Genomic DNA, 15,145 nt, shown 5'->3' with positions numbered 1-15,145 from the left:
CCGCTGATGCATCCATAAACATTAGCAGTTCATGGCCAGCCGTAGCATCTATCATGGAGTCTATGTGTGGTAGGAGAAAGGATCCTTAGGGATAGACTTATTTACATCTGTATAGTCAACACATACTCTCCATTTTCCGTTCTACTTCTACACAACGACCACATTGGCTAGCCATCTTGGGAACTTGACTTTCTTGATCATCCCTATTTTAAGGAGCCTTTTTACTTCTTCTTGGATGATCTGGTTTCTTTCGGGTGAAAAGTTTCTTCTCTTTTGCTTCACTGCTCTAAAATAAGGATCAATGTTGAGTTTTTGTGTTATAATGTTCTTGTCTATACCTGTCATATCCTCATGCTTCCAAGCGAATTTTTTGCTTCTATCTTTCAGGAACTTTATTAGTTTTTGCTCGACTTGTTCTGGCATCGAGGATCCTATGATGACTTTAGCTTAAGGATCCTCGAGGTTCAGGGGCACTTCCTTTATATCATGATCTCTTGTTTCCAGCACACCTCGTGCCCCTACTTTAATTTCTATCCTTTTTTGGTATTATTGAAGATTTTATCGAAGTCTTGTAGGACTCCTTGGATTCTTGTTGATCACATATTATTTTTACTGTCCCCCAAGGAGTGTGCATTTTAACCCATTTATGGTATGTCGAGGGGATAACCTTCATTTCATGGATCCATGGTCTACCTAGTATAACATTATATGAGGATAATGTATCAATTACACAAAATGGTTACATAGAGTTTAACCCCTCTATGTAAATAGGTAGCTTTATTTTGCTGACTGTATGTTTTGTTTCACCACTGAATCTGATCACCACTGTGGACCTTTTGACTATTTCGGCTTCGGGGATGTTCATCCTTTTTAAAGCGTCCAAGAGTATGATGTTAACTAAGGATCCTCCATCAACAAGGATCCTTCTGAAAAAATGGTTGGCAATGTAAAGAGTGATCACCAATCCATCATGATGAGGATCTTGGATGTCTGCTCTATCTGTTTCGACGAATGTGATTTCCTTCTCATTTGTGAGCGATATGCTCTTCTGTGGCCTTTCTTCTTTCTCCGTCTTTGACACTTTAGCATGTATTTTAGCTACAGAGTAAGAGGTGCCACAAATGTCAGATCCTCCAGATATTACATTGATTACCTTACCATCCTCAGGAGGGGATCCTGGTTTTTCTAGGGTCTTATGAGGATCCTGATCCTTTTCTTTGGATCTTTCTTTTCTTCTGTAGAGGATCTCCTTGAAGTATCCCTTGCTAAGTAGGTTACAAATCTCCTTTCGTAGGGCTATGCAATCTTTAGTAATGTGACCAAAGTCCTCGTGGTATGCACACCATTTGGACTTGTCTTTCCAGGTCGTGGACATTTCTCCCATTCTTGGCCATCTCACTTTATTTCTAAGATCCTGCACGGTAAATATTAGACCTGAAACATCCACAGAAAAATAGTAGTCAGTGATCCTACGAAATTATTCTTCCTCCCCTTCATCTTCAAAGGCATTAACCCTATGATGATCGGGTCTGAAATAAGGTTTGGATTTATAGGATATATGGACTGAGGATTTGGTCTTCCTATTGGGGTTATCATATGAGCTTGGTGGGTTTCTCCTCTTTTGGATCTCCTTTTATTCTTCGAGCCTTATGAACCTTAGAGCTCTTCTCCTTACTTCATCCATTCTTTTGCATGGATTCATTACAAGGTCTTCATAGAAAGGAGTATCTTTCTTTAGTTCCAATTTAAAGGCTTCCACAACAGTTTCCATGTCAATGTTGGGGATACTCAGAGCTTCCCTGCCAAACCTATTCACAAAATCACTGAAGGATTCCTTAGGATCATGAACCACCCGATAGAGATCACTAGTGATCTTCTCGAATGTTCTGCTACAAGAAAATTGGTTGTTAAAAATATTAACTAAATGTGAAAACGAAGTAATAGAGTAAAGAGGAACATTTAGTACCCATTTCAAGGCTAATCCTATGAGGGTTTAACCAAAACCCTTGCACATGCAAGCTTCCTTCAAGTGTGTGGGACATCCCATTCTTTCTCTGTATTGTGCCACATGTTCTTCAGGATCCGTGGTCTCATCGTAAGGCTTCATGCTAGGAGTTTGGAAGCGCTTTAGGACCTCGATGTCAGGGATTGCAGGAGCAAATCTCGAGATCCTGTGGCTTGTTGGGGAGACTTCTGGTATAGGCTGGAGTACTTCAGGTACGCTTGAGATCATCTGTTGCAGCTATTGAATTTATTTGCCCATGATCGGGCTCATTCCTGCATCAACATCCGTAGAGTTAGTAGTAAAGGTATTGTTATTGACAAAGTTACCAGGATCTTTGTTATTGGGAGTGACAAAGGTCTCACCGGGATCCTGGGTAGTACGGGCTTGCTCTTTTGGAGTTTCACCCAAGCGGGAGCAGAGGCGGGTGTCGAGGATCCTATCTAGCGGCGGTTTATTGAGGATCCCATATTGTCAAAGTTCAGGATCTTGGGCTGCAAGATCGAGGGTGCTGCTTCTTGAGGCTTATGAATCTTTGTCGTCATTCTCTCCATTACCTTGAGTATCGTCCTGTTGTCCTCCTGCTGCTGAGTGACTTGTCTTTCAAATCTCTTCATCATAGCAAATATTTCATTATTAGAAATCAATACAGGAGGATCATGTAATCCTTGGGTAGCGACCGTAGAGGTGTTTTTCTTTGGTGCCTCAGAGGTTTTCTTGGGAGCTTCGCATGGGGGTGGAAGAAACGTTTTAGAGGAAATGGGAGGAATGGAGGAAAAGGATAAGTTTGGTTGGGTAGACCTGATTCTTGAATGATTATCAACACCACGGCCCCACGGTGGGCGCCAAATTATCTTGGTCAAAATTTGATCAAGTATAATTCGACCAAATTGTACGAGAGGTTGTGATGTTAGTGCAAGGTAAGTGTAAAATAATGATCAAAGAGAGACAAGTGAGTTACAGGGAAAGCCCTTGATCCTTTATAGGATCTTCGGCATAAAACCTTGGGAGGTAATAATGATCACCTTCCTTGATGTATTTTATTGATTTAAATCTGAGATTACAAAGATGTTGAAGGTAATACGAGTACAAGTGTAATGCTAGACCTTATCGTGTGCGTAGTGTGCTACATACATGTGTTATTTATAGTCTAGTGTAAGTAACAAGAAGTTTGATAATTCCAGGATCCTCTTGAATCAACATATGAACATTATTTGAATTGGTATTCTGGGTCTTTTGCCTTGTTGAGATTACTCTCCATTGAGAATGAGTCTTGTGTGGATCAATTATGCACAAGTGAGAAAAATAAAGAAGAATATAGTCGTTATAAGTGTTAGGGAATATTAGTGATAATAATCAGGATCCTGGGATATGTTTAAGGATCCTGAGGCTTCAGAAATATAAAGGATCCTGAATATGAGTTAAGGATCCTGCCTGTAACATCGTGAAAATTCAAACCAAATTTTTCATTTTTAAATCATAAAAACACATATCATATTGTTCAACATCAAACATTCATTTAACAAGTTTTCAAATCATCTCATAAAATCCAGGATCCATAGTAGCTCTTCCCAAAACATAGTGTGTGTGTGTGTGTGTACAATCATGCCGGTGCCTTCCCGCGATCCTCGATGGTACCTGAAACACATAACACACAACACGGTAAGCATAAATGCTTAGTAAGTTCCGCAAAATACCACATACAGCACACAAGCCACTCGAGGCTATAGCTCTACGAGACCTTCCGGTCAATGTGTCTCAAGGGCCTTCTGGTCCCACAATCCGAGTAGACCTTCCGGTCCTACCCTGTCGACCTTCCAGTCCATACCATGTTGACCTTCCGGTCCATACACTGCTGACCTTCCGGTCCATACCCTGTTGACCTTCCGGTCCATACCAAGCACCTCATAACATACAGAAGATATACATATCACATAGAAACATATATCACATACTCGTCATAGCACATAAGACCTTCCGGTCACACATAATTAACACTCTAGGTAAGGTATGGTGAGAAGACTCACCTCGTATGATGTCTAGTAACTAAAGTGCTCGATATCCCTGAACTCGATACAACGTCCTAGCCCCCGCCTAATTACATAAAGTAATTATCTCAAATCAATAACGGCTCTCAAGGCTAGACAAAACCCTTCCTATATTCTCTCGGAAGGCTAAAAGACCATTTTACCCTTCTAATGGTCCAAAAGTTCAAATGTTGACTAAACCCTAAAAGTCAACGAAAGTCAACCCTCCGGAGTACGCGGCTCGTACCAGCTCTGTACGCTGGGCGTACTCGAAGGCTTCACAGAATCGGGGAGCTCGACCCCCTACGTTGTGTGTACTGGGATTACACCCAGCGTAAGTCCCAGTTTCACTATTTCCTCACTTAAGGTCTTAATCAGTTAAGACCTTAGCTCAAAATACAGATCTGAACATTCTAATACCTCTTAACCCATAAAGTCGAAACCTTTAAGCCTTTGCATGGCTGTAAAGGTCACCAATCACTCCAAACACCTTTCCTCTTTCCTCATTAAGTCCTTGTCTCATGCATGACTTAATCTTAACGTCCAAGATTGGATTTTTATGAACCTACAACACATATTCCACTTAAATAGGGAAGATCTAAGCTTATGGAGACCATTTGCTCATAAAGTCTCCACTTTGGGACCAAAAATCCTAAAACTTGGTCCACAAAGCACAAATCAAAATGACAAGGAAAGCTTTGAGCTTTTTACCTCCAAGTGAAGCTTCAACCTCTGAAGAACTCAGATCTAAGCTTGCCCTCCAACTTCTAGCTTCCACAATGGCCTCCTCTTCTTCTTTACACCCACAAAATGGCACTTTCAAGCTTAAGAACACACACACAAGCTTAGAACGAAGGTTTAGCTCTCTAGGGTTTCACTCTCTGGAAATGGTGGCTGGGATGGAGGCCATAGCATCCCTTTTATAGTGCTCATGTCTCATTTACGGTTTTGAGTCTAGGCCCAGTACGCTCAGCGTAAACTAAGGTACGCCCCGCGTACTGGGTTGAGTCCACGTCAAAGGCACGCGCATGGGTACGCGCAGCGTACTCTTAAGTACGCCCAGCGTACCCACTTATCACCATATTCCATTTTGGGCCAAAATTGACAACTTGGGAAAGAAGAAGGATTAAGGAGATATACCTGCATTTCGGGGTGTTACAATTCTCCCCCACTAGAATCAGACTTCGTCCTCGAAGTCATGCTCCGCAAACAACTCTGGATGCTGCTCCTGCATCTCTGGCTCCAGCTACCAAGTCAATTCATATCCCCTCCAATGTTGCCACTGGACCTGAACCAGGGGCACTTCCTTGTTCCTCAGAACCTTGATCTTCTGATCCAAGATCGCAATCGGCCTCTCAACATAATTCAAGCTCGCATCCACCTCTGTCTGACCTGCTGTATCTGCTCAGTCGTAAGCACTATCTCAGTGGTACCCATCACTCACTGCCCTACCTCTCCCCAACAGATGGGAGTCCGACACCTCCTCCCATAAAGAAGCTCAAAGGGAGGCATACCAATACTCGAATGGTGGTTGTTGTTGTAGGAAAACTCAGCCAAAGGTAGATATGAGTCCCAACTTCCACCGAAGTCCATCACACATGCTCGAAGCATGTCCTCGAGCGTCTGAATCGTCCGCTCACTCTGCCCGTCCGTCTGCGGGTGATAAGCAGTAATGAAGTGCAATCTCATACCCAACTCCTCATGAAACTTCTTCCAGAACCTGGAAGTAAAACGTACATCTCGGTCTGACACGATCGAGATCGGCACTCCATGTCGCGACACCACCTCTCTCACATACATCTCTGCCAGTCTCTCTGCAGAAGAGCTCTCACTGATAGCAAGGAAGTGAGCGCTCTTCGTCAGCCGGTCCATAATCACCGAAATTGCATTAACACCCCTCGCGGTCCTCGGCAATTTGGTGATAAAATCCATAGAAATTTGTTCCCACTTCCACTGGGGAACCTCTAATGGCTGCAACTTGCCATGCGGTCGCTGGTGCTCGGCCTTAACCCGACGACAGGTCAAGCACATCTGTATTACCCATGCAACATCCCTCTTCATACATGGCCACCAGTAGTCTCTCTTCAGGTCCAAATACATCTTAATGGCCCCGGTATGGATCGAGAATCTCGATCTATGCGCCTCCTCCATCAGAGTGCTACGTGCCCTGCCCGTATAAAGCACCCAAATCCGTCCACGAAAGCTCATAAGCCCTCAGATGTCCGTCACAAACTCGGACACATGTCCATATCACCCGCTCTCTCTTACGGTTATCCGGTCTCACAGCCTCTACCTGGGCCTCTCGAATAGTATCCAACACCGGAGTCATCACCGTCATCCTCATACATATATCTCGAATCGGGGCACTCTCCGCCCTGCGGCTCAGAGCATCGGCTACTACGTTAGCCTTGCCCGGGTGATACAGGATCTCACAGTCGTAATCCTTTACCACATCCACCCATCTCCTCTGGCGCATATTCAGGTTGGGTTGATCCATCAGATACTTCAAACTCTTGTGGTCTGTGTATATGGTACACCAAACCCCATACAAATAATGGCGCCATATCTTGAGGGTAAACACCACTGCCCCCAACTCTAAATCATGGGTGGGATACCTCGTCTCATGAGGCTTCAGCTGCCTCAAGGCATATGTTATCACATGTCCCCTCTGCATAAGCACCGCACCCAATCCTGATATAGACGCATCGCAGTAAACCACAAAATCCTCCATTCCCTCGGGAAGGGCTAACACTGGGGCTTCGCACAGTCTCTGGCGAAGAATCTCAAACGAGGTTTGTTGCTCTAGACCCCAAGTAAAAGCAACGCCCTTCCGGGTCAATATGGTGAGGGGAACGGCAATGTTGGAGAAATCCCGGATAAATCTCCGATAGTAGCCGGCCAACCCCAGGAAACTCCTGATCCCAGTGGGGGACCTCGGCACCTCCCAACTCATCACAGCCTCAATCTTGCCCGGATCGACCGATATCCCATTCTGATTAACGAGATGTCCCAAGAACTGGACCTCTCGTAACCAGAAATCACACTTGGAGAATTTGGCATAAAGCCTCTCCGATCTCAATACTCCGAGGATCTTCCTCAGGTGCTCCTCATGCTGCTCTCTGGTCCTCGAATACACTAGAATGTCATCGATGAACACGATCACCGATCGATCTAACATCAACCTACATACTCGGTTCATGAGATCCATGAACGCCGCTGGTGCATTGGTGAGCCCAAACGGCATCATCACGAACTCGTAATGCCCATAACGAGTCCTAAACGCTGTCTTCTGGATATCCTCATCACACACTCTCATCTGGTGATATCCGTACCTCAAGTCTATCTTGCAAAACCAAGACGCACCCTGCAACTGATGGAACAGATCGTCGATCCTCAGTAATGGATAACGGTTCTTGACCGTTAATTTGTTCAACTCCCGGTAATCAATGCACATCCGGTGTGAACCATCCTTTTTCTTGACAAAAAGGATCGGCGATCCCCAAGGTGAGCTACTCGGTCGGATAAATCCCTTCCCCAACAGCTCCTGAAGCTGCGAGGATAACTTCTGCATCTCTGGTGGTGTAAGGCGATACGGTGCCTTGGCGATAGGCGCTGCCCCCGGTACCAAATCAATGCGGAACTCCACCTGTCTCTCGGGAGGCACACCCAGCAACTCCTCGGGAAAAACATCCGGGAACTTGCGCACTATCGGAACATCATCGACAGAACTTGGCCTTCATGCGGCCACTCGCGTATCCATCACATATGCTACAAACCCCTCACAGCCCTGCTGTAAACTCTGTCTCGCTCTGGCAGCCGAGCAAAATGCTGACCCATATCGGGTAACCTCGCCATATACTGTCAGCACTCCCCCACTAGGGTCTCGTATCATCACCATCTGACGCTCGCAGTCTAAAACAGTTCCAAATCGGCTCAACCAATCCATGCCCACGATGACTCAAACATCCCCCATCGCAATCGAGACCAGATCTATCGGAAACTCAACACCGAAGATCTCGAGTACACATCCTCGAATCACGTCAGTAGCATACACCGCTCGCTCATCGGCTATAGAAACTCGTAGAGGTCGACTCAACACCTCTCGTCGGACACTGATGTGCTGACTAAATGCAATTGACACGAAAGATCGACTCGCACCCGAGTTAAATAACACCAATGCAGGTACAGAACTCACAAGAAAAGTACCAGCCACGACATCGGGCGTTGCGCAGACCTCCTCCGTTGTCAACTGAAAGGCTCTCCCGCGAGCCTTCAGTGCCTCGGCCTTCGCTGGCCGGACCTCGGTAGCTCTAGCAGCAGGTGCAGATCCCTATGCTGATCCCTGAAGTAGTTGTGGGTACTCGGCCTTCCGGTGGCCAGTTTGGTTGCAGTGAAAGCAAACCATGAATCCCTTGGGGCAATCCTTGGCGATATGCCCCTCCTTGCCACATTTGTAGCAAGCACCTGCTCGACAGACTCCATCATGTCCCTTACCGCACTTCCCACAAGTGCGGCCCTTCTGGCCTCCAGATCTCGTATCGGCGGGCTTTGCCCGCTTGGCTGCCGGCTGAGACTGCACCGGCCGCCTGTCCCTCCTCTGAGACTTGGCCTCCTGAAAGACCCACACTTTCATATTTGACAATTTTTACTCCGAAACATGCTACATGTATATTCATAAAAACAATATTTTATATTGATAAAGTGATTACAACCTACTGGATACAAACCAACTATTTCAAAGTGTTATATATTACATAACTCCCCAGGATTCTATAGTTTTATACATATGGGAGTGCAAAATACAATAGTTTCAAACTATTCGAAAATCTTCTATCAATACAATAGTTTCAAACTATTCAAAAATCTTCTACCAGTATATAACTATACTGGATGCTTATCTCATGCAAATTAGTTAAACATTGAGAGGGGTAAGCGGTGACGCTTAGTGAGTTCAATAATAGATACAATATAACGCTATGCCATATATATACTTCAATATGGAAGAGGCAAGGAGGATCAAGGAACAACAAAGGCATATGTGCATCATGTGACAAACTTTTCATATCAATCATTGATTTGATTCAAAGATATACAATCATTGAGACATAACAATTTCCATACTTGATATACATCAATAAAGCTTTGGCCCAAATGGCACAGAAGACATACAACTTCAGATTAACCTTTTGGTAGATTTCAGGCTTATAGCCCTGTCTAACCTTCTGCCAATACCATAGAATAGAAATCATTCTCTTACGGAGACATGTTCTACTTGGCCAGAGGCTACATACCAGTACCAATGTGAATCTAAGTCCTTTCACTGATCACATGGTCAAAGGTATTACTTTGCTATTAAACATAGCGAATAAAAATAACATGGGAAAAATAAACCGGAATAATAACACTGAAAAGCACATAGCACATATAACATATAACATACAATTCTTCCTACATATTAAACTCACCGTGAAATAATCGGGGGTTAAAATAGTAATTTGGGCAGCACTTCGTTACTATAATTAGCTTTCCTTCGTTGAAAACCGGGCCCTGTGAGGTTGGGCTTCGAAACCGAAAAGATAAATTTTCGGGCTTATCGGGAATTTCGGGGCGTGTTTCGGGCGTTGGAGTTAATATCGAGGCTTCGGGGGATGTCAAAGTAGTGAAAATGTGGAAAAAGGGTGAAAAAGGGTAAATTTCTAAACTTTACCCGGGAGATCTCGCATGCACTATTTATAGTGCGAAGGTCCGGATCCGAAGCGAGGGGGAGAAGGCAGGTGGCTGTGAGGCTCGGACCAGGTGGCAGCAGGTCGAGGCTCAGACGGACAGCTGTGCGCTTCGGATTGGTCGGATGACGCGGCTACTGCTTCGGATCGGGCCAGCATCCTCGGTCGAATAAGGAGACTACACGCGGGTCGGGTCACGAGGGAAGCATGCGAGGTTCACGTGACCGGCTTCGGACACCTGTGCGACACGCGTCGCTTCTCGGATGCACCACGCAGCAGCTTCGGACACGTGGCCAGCTCAGAGTGAGGGTGACGTGGCTGGCACTATTCATGCGAATTTTCTCGAAAATTGTGCCCAATCTTGTAAAATCCATAACTTTCTCATACAAGCTCTGTTTTTGACGTTCTTTATATGCACGCGTAGGGAAAATTATGCTCTACAACTTTCGTTTGGACTTTGTTGGAAAATTTTGAGTTTATTTTTATATTATTATTTTTAACAGACCGGGACTCGTAAATCCGTTAAAAATTCATAACTTCTTCATCCGACGTCCGTTTTCGTCAGACTTTTTACCGTTGTACAGCTAATGACGAGACCTTCGATTCTCATTTAGGTTGTGTCGGCTAAAAATCACTCGATCTAAAATTCGAATTTTTAGCTGTCTACTGCTACGCTGAAACTTAGAAAAATCATAACTTCCTCATACGAAGTCAGATTTTGGCGTTCTTTTTATCAAAATTCTCGGTAATGAATACTACGACTTTCATTTAGATCACTAAGGCTAAAAAGAAGTTTATCAAAAACTCACTTTTTACGTCATTCGGCACCGTGCCGGTTTTGTCGCGGATCTTCGATTGGTCATAACTTCTTCGTTATAACTCGGATTTCGATGAGGTTTTTGCCTAAATGTTTCTAAAGAGATTATCTACAACTTTCAATAATAAAATTTCACTTATTTCAAATTTTATATTTTCGCTAAATTTCACTACTTGTCTTTTAATTGGAATCTCATAAGACTTCCAATAATTTATGAGTGATTCTAAACATAGTTTTACTTAATTTTTAGTAAAAACTATCTGTTAGAACTCAATACTCAATATCACATAATATTTCATAATATTATTTACTTAAAACACGATTTCAAAACATGTATGTTACACCTCCTCCCTGGCTGAGTCTCTAGCTCAATCTCCCTCTTCCGAGCATTTGCCTGGAGCTCGGCAAATGTTGGGTACGTCGAGTTCGCCACGAATTCCCGAATGTCTCTCCTATGAATGCTCAAATATCGACTCATGCGTGCCTGCTTGGTAGACACATGCTCAGGGCAAAACAACACCCTCTCATGGAACATCCGCATGATCACCGTCACAGACTCTGTCCCCTGCTTGAGGGACAAGAACTCCTGGGCCAAACGTTCCCGCTCCACCGGGGGAACATACTCGTCTCTTAACATAGTGGTGAACCTCTCCCAGGTCACCGCGGTAAGCTCTGCAGGAGTAAAATCTGTCGTCATAAACTTCCACCAGTCCTTCGCTCCCAAGCGAAGTTGGTTCAGCGCGAACCGTACCCTCAGATGTTCCAGACAGGAACAAGTGTAGAAACATCCCTCAACGTCAGAGATCCACCTCATCGCGGCTATCGGATCCTGAGTCCCATCAAACTCTGGCGGCTTTGTGTTGCTGAACTCTCGGTACAGCAACGAGTCACCCCCCTGTGGCCTGGCAGCGGCGACGGCTGCGGTGGCTGCAGCAACAGCAGCCTCGGTAAGAGAAGCATACCGCTCGTCAAACGTCTCGATCAAAGTGGTCTTGATAGACCCAAACATCTCAGGAATCTCAGCTCGAATGGCTGCAGCCACCTCCTCATGAATCAACCTGTGGATCTCCTCATCACTAGCACCATTGGTACCACTGCCTCCTGGGTTGTGGCGCGTCCCAACCATGATGTCTCTGAAATACAACACAAAAGAAATCAGAGACTCGCTCGAGTATACTCGCACTCGATACTCAACCCTACTTGTTCTTTAGTACCCTAAGGATTCTTACTTGGGCTGCTCACCAATCCGGTGTTTCCAGTAGTACGGGCCCCAAGTCCTCCTCCTAGGATCCCAGATCACAAGTACGCTATATCTCACTAACTTAGGCTACCCTCTAGTAGACCACTCATAAGCTCCTCACTGCTACCTACTCACTCTCGAAGTATCTCATACTAGCAGTAACTCCTAGGCTAAGGCATCACAAATCCGGCCCACTCTAGTCCTAGATATGAATACCTAGCCTACTCTAGCATGCATAGCATATCACATAATATCTCATAACACATAATGTAAGGGTATCTTGGGAAATCATCGTTCGGACGCTGGCTGATTGTACACACTGCTCTGCTCTCCTTTTCTCAAAAATCCTTTTTACTCTTTTTAGAAAAATTGTTTCTTTTATGAAAAAATTTCTCAAATCCTCAGTTTGAGTTCAGATACGCCCGAAGGTGTATCCGAATCCCTCAAACCAAGGCTCTGATACCAACTTGTAACATCGTGAAAATTCAAACCAAATTTTTCATTTTTAAATCATAAAAACACATATCATATTGTTTAACATCAAACATTCATTTAACAAGTTTTCAAATCAACTCATAAAATCCAGGATCCATAGTAGCTCTTCCCAAAACATAGTGTGTGTGTGTACGATCATGTTGGTGCCTTCCCGCGATCCTCGCTGGTACCTGAAACACACAACACATAACACGGTAAGCATAAATGCTTAGTGAGTTCCCCAAAATACCACATACAGCACACAAGCCACTCGAGGCTATAGCCCTACGAGACCTTCCGGTCAATGTGTCTCAGGGGCCTTCCGGTCCCACAATCCGAGTAGACCTTCCGGTCCTACCCTGTCGACCTTCTGGTCCATACACTGCTGACCTTCCGGTCCATACCCTGTTGACCTTCCGGTCCATACCAAGCACCTCATAACATACAAAACATATACATATCACATAGAAACATATATCATATACTCGTCATAGCACATAAGACCTTCCGGTCACACATAATTACCACTCTAGGTAAGGTATGGTGAGAAGACTCACCTCGTATGATGTCTAGTAACTAAAGTGCTCGATATCCCTGAACTCGATACAACGTCCTAGCCCCCGCCTAATTACATAAAGTAATTATCTCAAATCAATAACGGCTCTCAAGGCTAGACAAAACCCTTCCTATATTCTCTCGGAAGGCTAAAAGACCATTTTACCCTTCTAATGGTCCAAAAGTTCAAATGTTGACTAAACCCTAAAAGTCAACAAAAGTCAACCCTCCGGAGTACGCGGCTCGTACCAGCTCTGTACGCTGGGCGTACTCGAAGGCTTCACAGAATCGGGGAGCTCGACCCCCTACGTTGCGTGTACTGGGATTACGCCCAGCGTAAGTCCCAGTTTCACTATTTCCTCACTTAAGGTCTTAATCAGTTAAGACCTTGGCTCAAAATACAGATCTGAACATTCTAATACCTCTTAACCCATAAAGTCGAAACCTTTAAGCCTTTGCATGGCTGTAAAGGTCACCAATCACACCAAACACCTTTCCTCTTTCCTCATTAAGTCCTTGTCTCATGCATGACTTAATCTTAACGTCCAAGATTGGATTTTTATGAACCTACAACAAATATTCCACTAAAATAGGGAAGATCTGAGCTTATGGAGACCATTTGCTCATAAAGTCTCCACTTTGGGACCAAAAACCCTAAAACTTGGTCCACAAAGCACAAATCAAAATGACAAGGAAAGCTTTGAGCTTTTTACCTCCAAGTGAAGCTTCAACTTCTGAAGAACTCAGATCTAAGCTTGCCCTCCAACTTCTAGCTTCCACAATGGCCTCCTATTCTTCTTCACACCCACAAAATGGCACTTTCAAGCTTAAGAACACACACACACAAGCTTAGAATGAAGGTTTAGCTCTCTAGGGTTTCACTCTCTGGAAATGGTGGCTGGGATGGAGGCCATAGCATCCCTTTTATAGTGCTCATCTCTCATTTAGGGTTTTGAGTATGGGCCCAATACGCTCAGCGTAAACTAAGGTACTCCCCGCGTACTGGGTTGAGTCCGCGTCAAAGGCACGCCCATGGGTACGCGCAGCGTACTCTTAAGTACGCCCAGCGTACCCACTTATCACCATATTCCATTTTGGGCATAAATTGACAACTTGGGAAAGACGAAGTATTAAAGAGATATACCTGCATTTTGGGCATAAATTGACAACTTCATTTTATTGCTAAAAAGAAAATTGGAACGTATCCTTACAATGCATAAAATGAAAAACTATATTTCTAGACATCTCCAAAGAGTAATAGCAATCTATTAAAACTATCCTACCTCCTTAGTAGTAGCTCTAAATTCTAACCATCGAACCATGCGACAAAAGTCCATCTCTCACCACCAGATTTAGCTCACTTTTCTTAAGCTTCCTTCTTTCTTTTAGATCCTCCAATACCATCAAAATATGATGATCACATTATGTATTACGACTCTAAGAATAGGAACTTATGGAGTTAGATAATGGATGTACCAAAAGTAGATTCACATGAATTGACTTTACCATCTTCAAGATCCTTCAGTTATTTTGGGCAGCTTTGCTTCCAATGTTCCTTTAATTACCAGTAGAAACAAATGGACTCATTGGGGTCAACATGTGGAACGATCTCAAAATGAGCCTTTCTCTTTACCATACAATCAAATGGTTTGACAATGGTCGATCCCCTTTGATTGGGAAGAGAAATTTTTCTTGATCACCAATGTTACTATTGTCAATGTCCATGGAACTTTTGGGATTAGACCTCTTAAGCATTTTTGCTTTAGTTGTGTTCTTAATAATTTTTGCATCAGAAACCATCATCATATGGGTCAGATCAATTAGGGTGACATCGAGATTCCTCACATGACAGTTCTTAATGAACTTACCATATGACTTTAGAAGCGAAAGAAGAACCAAATCATTGGCTTTCTCCTTCGGGAAAATGACACCCATCGATTCCAGCTTGGCAATGTACGATTTCGTTTTAAGATAATGCCCACACACAAGAATTTCCATCTTCGTGTTTACATGCCACTAGGGCTTGAGTAGTCTCATATCTTTCAACTTGTAGAAAAATGTGATGTTGGGAGAGTCACATGAGAAGGGATGGGAAAGTTGAAGAGAGATGATATCCAGTTCCACCATTTCCAAATAAGGGGAAAACAGTTTCACATTGACTCGAATGTGGAAGACCATCTCCAAATGATTGAGGAAAAACATTTCCATAAAAATGAGGAATACCATTTATATCTTTATTAGACATCTAAAATAGAATTCAAGTTATTTGATTTCAATCCTTAATTACTAACACAAATTTGAAATTAA

The 15,145-nt window shown here is 43.8% G+C and overlaps 1 protein-coding gene across 1 annotated transcript; it reads right to left on the bottom strand.

Moving 5' to 3' along the window:
- Positions 1-739: 739 nt before the first annotated feature.
- On the bottom strand, positions 740-1,384 carry LOC145130882 (uncharacterized). The gene has a single exon (XM_079065636.1). It carries the CDS (start codon positions 1,382-1,384, stop codon positions 740-742), a length of 645 nt encoding a protein of 214 aa, XP_078921762.1.
- Between the last annotated feature and the right edge of the window lie 13,761 nt (positions 1,385-15,145).

The sequence above is a fragment of the Lactuca virosa genome, chromosome 8 (assembly GCF_052849685.1).
Source record: "Lactuca virosa cultivar CGN04683 chromosome 8, Lactuca_virosa_CGN04683_v6, whole genome shotgun sequence".
NCBI lineage: Eukaryota > Viridiplantae > Streptophyta > Magnoliopsida > Asterales > Asteraceae > Lactuca > Lactuca virosa.
This window is presented reverse-complemented; position numbering and strand designations above follow the sequence as displayed.